Source organism: Physella acuta, unplaced genomic scaffold (assembly GCF_028476545.2).
Source record: "Physella acuta isolate Inbredline_101_S28 unplaced genomic scaffold, ASM2847654v3 ptg000878l, whole genome shotgun sequence".
NCBI classification, from domain to species: domain Eukaryota; kingdom Metazoa; phylum Mollusca; class Gastropoda; family Physidae; genus Physella; species Physella acuta.
The window spans coordinates 57,572-73,283 of NW_026732395.1; the positions used below are offsets into that span (position 1 = coordinate 57,572).

At 32.6% G+C, this 15,712-nt stretch overlaps 1 protein-coding gene across 1 annotated transcript; it reads right to left on the reverse strand.

Moving 5' to 3' along the window:
* Positions 1–1,621: 1,621 nt before the first annotated feature.
* On the reverse strand, positions 1,622–11,718 carry LOC131952589 (zinc finger protein 729). Its single transcript, XM_059315333.1, has 2 exons — positions 11,595–11,718; positions 1,622–5,962 (listed from the first exon to the last, which is right to left on the reverse strand). Exon 2 carries the CDS (start codon positions 5,920–5,922, stop codon positions 1,867–1,869), a length of 4,056 nt encoding a protein of 1,351 aa, XP_059171316.1. The 5' UTR covers positions 5,923–5,962; positions 11,595–11,718; the 3' UTR covers positions 1,622–1,866.
* Between the last annotated feature and the right edge of the window lie 3,994 nt (positions 11,719–15,712).

Below are 15,712 nucleotides of genomic sequence, written 5' to 3' on the forward strand. Positions count from 1 at the left end.
GACCATTTATTACTTCAACATTACTTGGACAAGCGGATGGAACCACAAGAGAACTCGGGGTCTTCGTGAGAACGTCGTTGCTGGGAACAAGTGCTAGTCGGCTTCATTTAAAAGCGACGAATTTTAATTGGTCTCTTAGAAGTCTATTATGAGAATTTAAAGCAAAAATGTTGCTGGGTGTCCTAGAAGTTGTATAAGCAATATAAGGATAAAAAATGCTAATATATATACATATATCATTATATATATATATATATATATATATATATATATATATATATATATATATATATATATACATATATATACATATATATACATATATATATATATATATATATATATATATATATATATATATATATATATATATATATATATATATATATATATGTATATATATATATATATACATTCATATTTATATATACATATATATATATACATATATATATATATATACATATATATATATATACATATATATATATATATATATATACATATATATATATACATATATATATACATATATGTATCTTTAAAGCGTACAATAACATTGATTTCAATGAGTGTGTGATAAATGACGACAACTTCATTAAATTATTTTAAGTGCTGCAACTATACATGATAAACATGGGAAAATTGTTATATAATGTTTTCACCCTGTGTCATTGTAAAACTCTCCATTTAAAGTGCTGCAACTACACATGATACACATGGGGAAATTGTTATATCATGCTATCACCCAGTGTCAACGTAAAACTATCCATTACAGATATAATATCTGGTATCACACCATATTGCCACCAGTAACAAGAAAATTACAAGTTACATTTTACAAACAACCGATACTTTCCTACCAATAAATTATAAATGTAGGCTTAAACAGGGTATAATGAAACCATGTTGGTGATAGAATTATATTGTAGGCCTACTTGAAATAAATAAGTCAAATCCAAATATGGAATGGGTAGGTTTGGTCAGATGTTAGAGCTTATAACTGCTAAGCCAAAAGTCTTGAGTTTGGATACTAGGCATGAGTCTGTAAGTACCCCCTGAGTCCAACCAGTTATGAACAGGTACCTGAAGTAAGTTAGGTCGGTGGTTCTTAATCTTTCTGGGGGTAGTGATCCACACCAGTTTCAAATGCGAAATCAACAAACCCTTTTTATCATCAGCATAACACAATCCAAAGGAATCATAGGGAAACAAAAGAGGCTGGACATAGTACTGACCACACTACAGCTCATAAGCCAAGGTAATAAAAACAATTGAACTCTACTTCATCTGCCCCATGTGTTCTAGGGAAGAAAGGGGTAAGATGATGAATATGCAATACAGTGTCAAATGCTTTATAAAACCAATAGAATAGCAGCTAGTAGCATTTGTGTTAGAATAGCTCAATTCACCATCTAAAACATTACATTGTTTAAATGATTCATTTCCTCATTAAAAATTCGATTTTGTTTATTTCATATCAAAATTCATGGATCTACATTCATCAAAATATTTACATAAAATGCATGTGCATACCAATATATTGAAATAAACATCATTATATCTATAGCAAAACAACAATAGTATTAAATAAAAATCATGCATGTTATATAAAAAAAAAAGTGGAAATATCTTTCTAAAAATTGAAGTCGATTTAATTCTAATATAAAGTGACAACCTGAACAGTACACTTCTCAGTGATTTTTATTAGCTGACAGATTAACTAGATTACTTACAAAGTATACTACATAGTTGTGAAAAAAAATTTAAGTAATCACACACCATACCCAAACCAAACTTCAACTGCAATGTGTTTGTAAAGATCTTTTTAAGTTATTTTCCCCATAAGTCTTTTTACAACACAGATCACACTGGTAAATTTTTTTCCTCAGACTTTGAATGACTTTTTTTATGACTATACAAGCCTGTCCAAGTACCATATGCTTTGGTACACAATTCACATTTAAATGGCTTCTCTCCTGTATGGCTGTTCATATGGAGCATTAAGTTTTTTTTGCTCCTTAATTCTTTCCAGCAAAGATCACATTTAAATACTTTAGGTGCTGCATGAACAAGTTCATGTTTCTTAAAATCTCTTGGCATTGCAAATGTTTTAAAGCATACTGGACATTTTATTCCCCCTGATGTATGATATTTTTTATGCTCAAAAAGGCTGGCTTTATAATTGTATTTTTTATGGCACACATCACACTCAAACTTCTTGTCTAATGAATGTAGCTGTTTATGTTTTTTTAAGTTCTCTAAGCTGTAACATTTTTTTGAACAAACATCACATTCTATATTGTTAGTTGCATCATGAACCAATTTATGTTTTTTTAAGTCTGAAATAAAATAATATTTTTTTCCACAAATGTCACATGTAAATCTTTTTTTGCCTGAATGAACTAAAAGCTTATGTCTTTTTAATATGTGTTTGGTGAAGAATTTTTTAAAACACAAATCACATTCAAAATTTCTTATCCCTATGTGAACAAACTTGTGGGCTTCTAACAAGCTGATATTAGGAAATGTTTCTGGACATGCGTTACATTTTAATAATTCTCTCTCCACATGTAATTTTTTATGTGCATTCAAACCAATTTGTGAAGGATATGTATGGGTACACAATTCACAATTATATGACTTCTCTATTGTATGGACTTGCATGTGACGCCTTAAGTTTACCTTACTCTTAAATTCTTTACAGCAAAGATCACATTTAATTATACTATTTATACTTGGTGGTTCATGAATTAAGTTATGTTTTTTAAAATCTCTTAGCTTGACAAAACTTAGGCAACATGCAGTACATTTTAATTCTCCTTCTGTGTGATTCAGTTTATGCAATTTTAAACTGTTTTTTGTTGTATATTTTTGGTGACACAAGTTGCACTCAAACTTCTTTTCTAATGACAACTTGTGTATTTCTTTATGCTTTGCCAGGATTTCTAAATTGTAACAATTTTTAAAACAAACATCACATTCTAAATTGTTACCAATGTTATGAATTAATTTATGCTTTTCTAATTGCCAATTAAAATAATATGTCTTTTTGCACATGTCACACTCAAATCTTTTTATACCTAAATGCTTTACCTGGCTATGTATATCTAAACTTTGTTTGTTAGAGAACTTTTTTAAACAGAAGTTACATTCAAGGTGTTTTTGACCTCTGTGAACTAATTTGTGGACTTTTAACAAATTTTTATCTGTAAATTTTTCAAGGCATACATCACATTGTAAAATCTTACCCTCAATATGAATATGCTTATGAGTAGCTAAACTGTGACTAGAGTGAAATATTATTTGACAAATATTGCATTCAAACTCTTCTTTTTCTTCATCTTTACTCCCAGTCTTATCTAATGCCTCTAGGCCTTGCTTATCGTTAGTATGATTTATGCTATGATTTTCTAAGCCTTGTTTACTGCCAAACATTTTCTGACAAATTTCACACTTAAAATTAATGTTTGGTCTTGCCACTCTACCATGATTTTTTTTATGGGAATTTAAGCGTGCTTTAGAGCTGAATTTTTTGGGGCACTCATCACATACATATTGTTTATATGTGACATGAGATTCTAGGTGTGCTTTAAGACTATACTTGTGTTTAAATTTTTTAAAACACACATCACATTCAATTTCTTGTGCCGGAGTATGAACTAACTTATGAAAATGTAATGCTCGTCTTTGTGAAAATCGTTTAAAACACACACCACACTCAAAATTCTTCACATCTGAATGTATTTGTAAATGTACTTTTAAGTTAACCTGATGAGAAAATTTTTTGCTACACAGAGCACATTGATACTTTTTTGACTCATGGGTTTGTTTATGCCCTAACAAGCCAGAGGGTGAAGCATATGTTTTGGTACACAAATGACACTTAAATGGCTTCTCCCCTGTGTGAACAAGCATGTGTCGCCTCAAGAAAAACAATTTCTTGAATTCTCTGCAACACAGGTCACATTTAAACTCTTTAGGAGCTGCATGAACAAGTTCATGTTTTTTTAAATCTCTAGGCATTGCAAATGTTTTAAAGCATACTGGACATTTTATTCCCCCTGAGGTATGATATTTTTTATGATCAATTAAGTTTGCTTTTTGATTGTATTTTTTATGACACACATCACACTCAAACTTCTTGTCTAAAGTATGTAGCTGTTTATGCTTTAGTAAATTCTCCATGCTGTAACATTTTTTTGAACAAACATCACATTCTATATTCTTACTTGCATCATGAATCAACGTATGTTTCTTTAAGTCTGAAATAAAATAATATTTTTTTCCACAAATGTCACACTTAAATCTTTTTTTGCCTGAATGAACTAAAAGCTTATGTCTGTTTAAAACATGCTTAGTGAAGAATGTTTTTAAGCATAGATCACATTTGAAATCTCTTTTCCCTATGTGAACTGACTCGTGATCTTTAAACAAGTTTTCATCAGTAAATATTTCAAGACATGCGTCACATTTTAGTACTTTACTTTTTTCTGTTTTACTCACGACTGTTTTACTCTTTACTGTTTTACACTCAAACTTCTTGTCTAAAGAATGTAGCTGTTTATGCTTTAGTAAATTCACCATGCTGTTACATTTTTTTGAACAAACATCACATTCTATATTCTTACTTGCATCATGAACCAACATATGTTTCTTTAAGTCTGAAATAAAATAATATTGTCTTCCACAAATGTCACACTTAAATCTTTTTTTGCCTGAATGAACTAAAAGCTTATGTCTGTTTAAAACATGCTTAGTGAAGAACGTTTTTAAGCATAGATCACATTTAAAATCTCTTTTTCCTATGTGAACTGACTTGTGATCTTTAAACAAGTTTTCATCAGAAAATGTTTCAAGACATGCGTCACATTTTAGTACTTTTCTTTTTTCTGTTTTACTCTTCACTGTTTTACTCTTCACTGTTTTACTCTTCACTGTTTTACTCTCTGATGCTTTACTCTCCGATGCTTTACTCTCAACTATTTTTTTATTCTCAGCTCTTACACTTTCCAATGCTTTACTCTCCACTGGTTTACTCTTTTGTTTTCTCTCAACATTAATTAGCTTTTTTTTATCCCAACAAGCTGGAGATAGACGTTCAGAAATGACATATTTTAATTCCTTTTTCTTGGTATTGTTAGCCTTTTTTGCATTCAATTTCTTGGCAATTTTTTCCTCAGTTTTGTGACCAAGTTTATGGTACTCTAAACCAACTTGCTGAGTAAACGTCTTTTGACACACATTACAAAAATAAGACTTTTTCATTGCAAGAGTTTGATTTTGAGGTGCCATAATAGCTGTAACTCCCTGATTTTTTGATGATAATGAGTTAACAATCATCTGTTTACTTATACACTTCAGTCCCAAAGAGTGATCTTGAATAACTAGTCTTATGGTCATAATATTAGGTCCAGCAGTGGAAGGTGGTTTATTGGATAAATTATCTGGTTTACCTTGCTCTGTGGCACAGCTTTCCTTATTGGTGCTATCACTAAGTAAATCATCGGAACAGCATGACTTCTCATTAGGCTCGCTCTTTGGAGGTAAAGTATGAACCATTTTGTTGTTAATGTGCTTGAGTTCTAATACATCATTTTGAATCTCAGATTTTAAGTCAAACAATTTTTTCAAAACAGGAACAGAAATTTCTGGTTTATTGTCAAGCTCTGTAGCACCTATGTGATGTTGCTGGTTTTTCCGTGATAAATCATTGTCACATTTATCATTAATGTACTTCAGTTCTAATAACTCATTTTTAACCTCTTGTTTTATCTCAAGAATTTTCTCATAAGTTACTGAATCAGATGAAAAAATTATCTCCTCATTTAAAGCACTCGTCTCAATGCCCTCATTAGGCTCTTGTTTTACTACAGTTTCATCCATTGTAGAATTTCCTTTTATCTCCTGTTCTTCATTCATTTTTGGCCAGAAAACTTTGAAATTATTTCTTTTATAATAACTGTAAAAAAACAAAAAAAAACAAGAAATTAAAAATCCAATAAAAAAAGAATAAAGTTTACAAAAACTGTTTTATCAAGATACAGCAGTTTAATAACAAAAAGAAACATTATTTATTTACTTTGATCTTATAAAGATATCTCAAACAAAGTATTTCAAAGCTAAAAGAAATGGCTGTTTGTCCAGTATTAGCACAAATAAAGAATGTCAACAAATTATGATGGGAGTAAGTAATAGGGGAAACATTATTTAGACCACACACTTTTAAAACAATACAGTGATGATCAAAATCAAGGCCTACATAATCATATAGGGCCTACTCAATGTTTCTGCTTTTCAATTAGCAAGGATTTAAAGACGCATTAATCATACAAGCAGTAGCATATGCTGGTTTAACGGGTAGGAGGAGTGACAAGTGCACAATGTGCACATTTCTCTCTCTCTCTGTCTGTCTCTCTCAGTCCTCAAAATATTTTCACAGTCTATAATATCAGTATCTTCAGCGATATATGGAGAACTTAAAACGAACCAGAGAACTCTACTTCATCTGTCCCTTCAGTCTTGGGCACAAACAGGATAAGATGAGTAATAAGTTGGCAATCTATTATTAATTGGATAAAAAAATTTTTTCGACAACTTAGACCAATAATAGTCAAACTATTGCAAACTATCGCAGACACGTTAGACACAAACTTCCAAACATCATACTTGAGCAGATAGTGTACATCAATGTTACTGGTTTGAAAAATGTGTAATTGCACTTTTAAAAGGAAAGTCATTTTCAAGTTCCACTCACGATATACAATGCATTTAAAATGGTTTACTAACGGCTCTACAATTCAAACAGAGTACAAAAACGATTATTTTTCTATCTCTCCTTTGCCTTGGTCTGAGAATACTCAGACTTGCCACATGCTTGTGACAATCATCACCTAATATGCCCTATATTGCAAACCTATCGGCATAAAAAATATGGTAAATGTTTCAGTCGTCGTAAATATACGACTTCAGTGACCAACAGTTTAATACACATGCCGACCACAAGAAAGGCACCTTCATTGACTAACAAGAGAGGCACCTTCATTGACTAACAAGATAGACCCCTTTGTTCACTAACAGTTAGTACACACACTGACACAATAAAAGCACTTTTATTACGCTTTCATTAATTTAGTTACTAATCACTAACTTTTCTTGTTTGTTTTCATTTTATTTTATTCCCAAAACTCTCCCCCTGGATACACCACTGACAAACAGTCTACTGTAATACATTAATTCTGTCTCTAATTGGGGCAATTTCAAAACAGTCTACTATTAACCATAAAAAATAGGCCTAGTACTATAAGCCTAGATTCTGTCCTTAGACTTGGAAAGTTAAGATGGCTGCAAAAGACTTTAGCAGCCATCTGGTTTAAGTTTTTTTAACAAAGTAATTGAGCTTGTTTACATCTAATGAAAACATTGCTAGATTTTTTTTTTTTACTGAAACGTTTTAATACAATTATTTTAAAAACAGGTACATTAATAAAACCTTGAAACATTTTTGTAACTTTCAAAACATAAATCCTCCTCTTGGCCAATTCAGGGTTCATGCTCAAAAGTTCAAATAAAATTCCAGAAGTTTTCCAGGACTTTTCCAGGAGTTTAAAAAAATTCAAGGAGATTTTAAAAACAAAAAAGAAACCCAATTTGTACATTTTAAAAAAAAGCATACTTAATTATTCATTTAATTAGCTAAGCCAAAGCAAAAATTTAATTTCAGTAAAAGTAAAACAATATATTAGTTACATATTAGGATAGAGGCTATCAATCTGACTACAGACCAGTTTGAATTTTCAAAATCTGACCATAAACAAATAAGGTAATTAAAAAGTCTAGTGACAATTTTAGCGCAATTTCCTTATCTATATACTACTAAAACTCAAGTTTGTTTACATGTTTGAATATTTATTTTTTTGTTTGTTTGTTTGTTTGCCTGATTGACTATCTCGCATGGTTGCACTCATCGTGGAAAGCTGTAAAATAGTATGCAGGTAGCGAAAAATTTTTGTTTTAAGACAGACTGTTAATCACAAATTTATTTAAAGACGTTAATTAATTTATTGATTTATTCATTGTTAAATTAACCACATTTTTTTTAAATTTTAAAACATTAAGTAAACTTTGTGGGGATAGTGACGTCCCTTGATGTGTTTACTTTTTGGTAAAATAAAAATGGCGGACTCCATCATAGACTTTGTGGCCCATTCAATCGTTTAACGCGTTACAAAGCTAATTTTCTGCCGGCTATAACTTAAACAATACGTCCGTTTGCTGTATTTATTACGTTCCAACAATTATATCATTTTTCAACAGTCTTTTTCATTTAGTTTTACAATAAATTTCTCAAGATCTAAAGATCAGCTGTCGAAGGAAAGTTATGAATCTAGAATCTAGCCTAGGGCCTAGATTCTAGATCTAGGTCACTAGACTCAATGTAAATTCTAGATCTAGACTTAATGTAAATTCTACATCTAGAATCTATTTCGGGCCTTAATTATTTTATATAAATCTTTGTTTAGCTTCAATGATCATCTAATTCGAGAATACATGGGATTTTTTTGTTATCTAGGTTCTATATCTAGATATAGTAGGATTACTCACTAACTTGGAGGCGTGGTCGGCTGCTAACAACAATATGGCGTACATGACTTCCGACCATTTTTAGGCCATGTTTACCACGAGCAAAATGGCGGGTGTTCACATTATTTAAACATGGTATAGGTGGCCAGGGCTAGATATGCCAGAAAAGCATTTTAAAATTTGCTTTGGAGAATGAAGGCTAAATTTTAAAGTCAGTGTCATAAACATTAATAGAACTTTTTTTTTTTTTTACGTTTTCAATTATTTTTTCTTAAGTCCTATATGTGAATGATAAGGTTGACTATCAGGACCTCTCGGGGCACAGGGCAGGTGAAGTAGGGTTCATCTGTTTCTTTGTCCTAAGCAAATGAAGGGATAGTGTGGTCAGAGACATGCTCGGCTGGAATCGTTTTTGTTGTCTGAGACTTGGCGGGACACTGGGCAGGTGAAGTAGAGTTGAGTAGGTCACCTGTGACATCAGTATATGAAGGGATAGTCCGAAATCGTTGTTTTCTATGTTTTTAAAAGATAAAAAACATATTTTTGAATGTGGGGTCTGTTTTTTTGTGACGATAAGTGACACTGCAGTAGCGTAGCGAGGAGGGGGGGGGGGGCGGGCTAGTATTAAGCGTATTAACAATTTTCAGTCAACCGAAAAAAAGAGCCACTGGAAAAATTTAATTTATTTTCTATAGCCATTTTTACGAAAAATTAATGTATAAAATAAAATAATGAAACGTTTCCGCGAATCAGCATTGTTTGATCGGGTCGCAGCTATCCAGGTTAATTTCTAAAGAAGATTAATTTTGACGATTAGTCCTGAGCCGTAAATACTACTACAACTTTTTTTTTGCTGTTTCAATAGTTTAAGTTTAAGACAAAGTTATGAAACATGCCTGTCTATTTTAAAAATCCAATAGCCGACAAGTCAAACACGGGAACACATGTAGGCCTATCTATCTTTAGAAATTGTTTATAGTATCATCCAATCGGGTTAATCGCCTAGCGTCACGCGACAACACACTCGGCTGTGCAACACGATGTGTAGATCACGGCAGTGCGATTCAGTCGGACGACGGCCGATGCGTTTATTTTTATTTTCGTCCCATTGAAAAACTACTATTCAATTATTGGCCATTTTGTTTTGGCACCAATAATCACTGTGCAAAAAAAATTCACCAAAATAAAACTATTCTAGCCATAGCTATAACAATAGTGTTAAAATGTACAACAACCAATGCTCTAATACAGGAACAAAGAATGGGCTTGAAAAACTCATTTGGTTTATTACAAAGTGAAGTTTCCCAAGTTATGTCTATTTGAAAAAAAAGTTCACAAAATGGTTTTATGGAGATGAGAAATTTTAGGGAAAGAGCAGTGGGATTAAATCCTGTCTCATCCTCTCCGTATTGGACCAAGTGAGTCATAAATTACATAAAATGAATCCTCTGCTTCTCTGTTATCAAAGAACAGCAGTGGTTGTTACCTCAGAAGTAGATTAGCAGTGTTATTGGGGGTTTTGTGGGGGTGGGGTGTTGATTGGGGCTTAATACCACACGGCTCTTAACGCCCTCCTTCACCCTACTAATTAAGCATCAGTTTAGTTGGTTGTTCACATTCCTATTCAACTATCAATTACCATTAAAAATTCACAATATCACATAGAATAAATATCAGGTGAAATAGGATGTCCTTTCTCATCAGCTGTGCGTTATTCACAGTTTCCATCACACTTTTGTGTTTTTTTTCTTAGCAAAAATCTATGGGACAGGTCTTATTATTTATTTTCTGATTTGCCAACAATTAGAATCTACGTCACAAAAGAAAAAAAAAATTTAAAAAATAACCCTTCCATGAGTAACTCAAGTTAACTGTGAAAAAATATTTTAAAGGCATACATTGAGAATCATAGCAATATGTCATCTGATGGATTTGAACCCGCACCTTCTGACACGACAGCCACTCCCTATGACCGCTCGACTACTCATCTACATGCCCAGTTGGGTATTTTTAACAATAATTATATAAAAAACAGTCACGACTAAGAATAGCCTGTTTTTATTCCATGTCAACGACATTAATAATATCATTAGCCTATGGAAGGATTCTCCTCAACTCACTCGCGTCCATTAGGCCTATGTAAAATATGTCATAAATGGCCAAATGCAAGAAATGTGTATTCATTAGTTAACTCCACTGCAAATTAGGCCAACTAGATCTAGCCCAATCTCGCTGGTGTATTAAATGAAACAAGGACCAAGGAAACATTTTTGTATTTATCAAATTGTCAAAACATAAATCCTTCTCAAAATGTGAAATAATCATTAAAATTAAAGGAGTCACCTGGGTAATCCCTTAGTTTAGCGTCGGAAATTATCGGGTAATGTTTGTTGAGTTTCGGTAATTAGAGTTACGGTAAACCATGGTTTATTTGACCATTGAAATAATAATAAATTGAAAGTCGATTGTAGTAAATTAATGTTTTATTTTTTTAAGTTTAATCGACAAAAGGAAACAAGAATAAATATAATAGTAGATTTAAATTAGTAGATCTAAAAATAAAAACATATATTAATATAAATATAAATAATGTATCAAATGTAATAATTTAATGTTTTTGGCTTGCAGCGGATTTGCGACCATTAATTAATTAGATCTAGATAGATATCTAGCTGCTAGGCCAAGTAAAAAAATCTAGATTACGAAAATAGTAAAAATGATTACAAAATGTAAAAATGATTACAAAAATAAATCTATCCAAATTTTAAACATTCTGTATAAAAATAAAAGAAGACGCCAAATAAAGTATGGTTTACGGTACTTCCGGTGAATTCCGGAAGTGTGTGACAGACTTTGGCATTGTTTTACTGTTTTTTACTGCTATACGATTCCGGAATAATAACCGACGCTAAACTAAGGGATTACCGTCACCTGTTTTTCACATTACTAGTCGCGGGCGATTTTACGTACCTAAAACGATAGATTACCGAATTGATTACTAAGCGACCTACCTACTAACAGTATGGCCTAAATAAACTGAAGCTTGTAGTTAGATTCTAGATCTAGATCTCTAGTACCCGGAAGACGATAAAAAACAGGAATCGTTGTGTGAGTGTGTTTATTCTCCGCTTGTCGTTCAACTCCAGTTGAGCGTATTTTATTATAATAACCGAAAGACACCAAAACATTAGGAAAACACGATTTATTTATTTATTTGTATTGTATTTTTGTTTGTTGATTACAAAAATAGAGATGCACACTTCGTAAAAATAAGTGTTCCAATTTAACTAAACTGAATAAATGTATTAAAAGGCAGAATAATGCTGCCGAAAGTGGGTGGGGGTGGGGGGGGGGGGGGGTGGGGTTGAAATTTGGTGAGGGATGGCATGGAGTGTTAGAGAAATTGTGACAGCTCACGTTTCCATTTTAAAAAATAATGTTAGAGACTAAATTTCATACGTTATTTCGCGTTTTTAAGGCTGTACAGAAATAGACTAATATAATTAATATTGTAATAAAAATGCAATTGTGATGCATGAATTTAAATAGTAAAACGAACAGCTAAATAATACAAATTTACAAATTTATTAAAGTGGTTATCCATAAATGACGTCACGCTTTTTTAAAACGATTTTTACCTCCCCCCTCCTCTCCGTCACACGTCGTCACAAAAAGCCAGACCCCCCCCCCCCCCCAAATGACGTCACACCTCAGCCTACACCCCCCCCCCCTTAAAATTACTTTTGAATTTTTCTTAAAACATCGATATTTTTCCAAAATCTTATCAGAACTCTGTCAACAGAGTATTTTGATCAATTCCTATTACAATTTATTACAACTGTTTTCTAAAACGCGAAATAATCAACATTGCTTTTTTCCAACATTTTTCCAGACCATCTGAACCCCCTCCCCCTCATCACACACGAACGTCACAAATTGCGTAGCGATGGATGGGACATATGTCCCGGGGCGCCAACCCTAGGGGTCGCCAAAAATGGGCTGTAGAAACAAATTAAAATGTCATTTTAGCTGCATTTTGCAGTTTGAGGGGGGGGGGGGGGGGTTGCAAATCGAAAAGTTGAGGGGGAGTGCAAATCGAAAAGTTGAGGGGGGTGCAAATTGAAAATTTGCTCCAGAGGGGGGCGCCAAATTGAAAGTTTGTCCCCGGGCGCCGGGAAGGGTCGCTACGCCTCTGCCCCCTCCCCCTACGAGTGTGACGTCATTTATGGACGACCCCCACACCCAATTTTTTAAAGTCAGAAATTTACTCATACAAAAAATCATACTTGATACATATATCAAAATATTGGGAAGGATGGTAGATTTACTATGAATTTAAATAACACACAACTCTATAGTAAAAATATTTATTTTCAGTTTTGTCAAAACTGTCAAATATAAAACACAGAGTTTGCACATTTATAGCATAAATACAAAAATATAATACAGAATAATTAACAGTGTATCAGTTTCACTACGAGACAAATGCCTTTAAAAACAATACAATACAAAAATAAACCGGGAGTGATCTCCCCTAAACTTTCTCGAATATTGTTATATAAAATAACAGGGGATGTGAACTCGGGCTATAGGCATGATTTTTAATCCATTTTAAATACTTAAAGTTTTAAAAATAGAATAAAATCTCGTAGACAAATTAATTGCACATTAAGTGAACGCCAAATAAAAAAAGTGCATAATAGTGCACAATATTATTAGTACTTTAAAAATTTACATTAGTTTTTTGAGAAATCGGAAGTAGCGTAAATTACTACTTTCGGTCAACGGAAATTACTCAAAATTTAACAGAAGGTAGAGAATTAGATCTTTTACTTACATGTGAACTTTCATTTATCTATCTGAAATAGTACTCAAGTTATAGGCTTTTGAAAAATTCAAAGTAGAAAAAGTACCACTTCCAGTTATCGGAAATCGCTCAAAAGTTGATACGGATCTACGATTTTGATAAAATACTTATATATGAAATTTCATCAATTTAGCTGTAACGGTACTCAAGTTATCTTGTTTACACACGGACACACACACACACACACAGACAGACAGACACACAGACATACGGACAAGATTGCAAAATTATGTTTTTCCGTATCGGTGAGGTGTAAAACGTCGAGATTTGTAAAAATCTAGATTTTTTTTTTTTTTTTTTGCACGATTACAAGACTTTCTCTATACTTCGTATATACGAGAAAGTAAAAACCAAGTAGTGTTTTTTTAAATATTCATTTTTATTCATTTGTGAAAACGAAAATACAATACAAATAAATAAATCGTGTTTTCCTACTGTTTTGGTGTGTTTCGGTTATTATAATAAAATACGCTCAACTGGAGGTAAACGACAAGCGGGGAATAAAATACGCTAAAAATGGAGAAAAAACAGCAAAACAATGGCAAAGTCTGACATACAGTTCCGGAATCCACCGGAAGTACTGTAAACCATACTTTATTTGGCGTGATCTTTTATTTTTAAATACAGAACGTTTAACATTTGGTTAGATTTATTTTAATTGCGTGTTAAATACTGCTTTACTAATCATTTTGTATAACTAGTTATTTTAAAGTGTTTCAGATAAATATTTCTGCTACTAAACATTGTTTAACAGGGTTCGTACGCAGTCTGGAAAAAGTCTTGAATGTAGAAAAGTGTATTTCAGAGTCTGGTCTGGTCTAGGTATTATGACGTTTTTTGCTGGATCGCAGAAGAAACCAGATTTCTCAGTTACTACGTCACTGGGGGGGGGGGGATGGGGGGGGGGAGTGTTAGATAGACCTGTCTTTTTTGTTTTTGTTGTGTGTTGGCTGACCGTGTAAATGTGTTACAAGTATTTAAAATTGTTATGTAATAAAAGAATGATCGGCTATACAAATCTTGACCTCTTATTTTTGTACCTGCTATTGTTTCTTAAGTTTGTCTGAGGCTACAGGCAGGTAGTCTTATAAAACAATTTTGAGGGAAGCTGTGGTAATCTAGGTATAATTTAACCACCTGTATTTTCAATTCACTCTCCAAACTGTTTTTGAAATATTTGAGCTGACGATTAGGGGTAGACTAACCCACCCCTCCTAGTAACTAAGGTCACTGATATCTAACTTGGATGAACTCACTGTGACCCCAAGCCCGTACGTAGTTGGTGCTGTTTGGCTGGGGGGAGGGGGAATAAAAGTTACGATACATGCAGTTCATACTATGACGTATTAGACTGGGCTCTTGTGACCTCACAGTGACCCCTCCACCTCCTCTCGTTGTGTTTGTGTGTGGGGGGGGGGGGGGGAGGGGGGGGATACCGATAGTTTTTAATTGCTGACAAAGTTTCTCGACTATATAAATAATGATGTGGTCAAACGTCTGGTTTCATTTTTAAAATAGGTTACGAACCCTGTTTCTAGTCACTTCTACTATTTATTAAAATCATTTTTACTAATTTTTTTTAAACTATTTTTTTAACTTGTCTTAGCAGCTAGTTAGATCTAGATCTAATTAATTAATGGTTGCAAATCCGCTGCAAGACAAAAACATGAAACAAATTATTACTTTTGACTTTATTATATATATATATATATATATATATATATATATATATATTAATTTTTAGATCTACTAATTGAAATCTACTATTATATTTATTCCTGTTTCCTTTTGACTATTAAACTTAAAAAAAATTTCAAAGGTCAAATAAACCATGGTTTACCGTAACTCTAGTTACCGAAACTCAACAAACATTACCCAATAATTTCCGACGCTAAACTAAGGCCTATGCTTTAACTTTAAACTAGTTAAACAGGCCTAGGCTAGATTATATATTTAGATTATTAGGCTACTGTGGGTTTTTTGATTTAACGTGAAATGGTGGTGATGTGGTCATTTGCCAAACAAACTGGCGCGAATTTCGTTTTCGCGTGGTCAGTCTATAATCTATATTTCTATATTGAATATTGCGGTGCTTTTAAGAACTTGGTGCTTACACCGACTTTATGTTGGCTTATTGATATTGGATTGAAGCCAGTCAAAATAATTATTTAATTCTTAACTGTTGTCTGTTACACTCTTCTAGTACTAAGCTACTTCTCAAGTTTTTCTTATATAATTTTAATTAGGCCTAGCCTAATTAGT

Bases quoted from the DNA above. Each gene is read 5' to 3' on its own strand.
- LOC131952589 (XM_059315333.1), bottom strand. From the start codon at position 5,922: ATGAATGAAGAACAGGAGATAAAAGGAAATTCTACAATGGATGAAACT.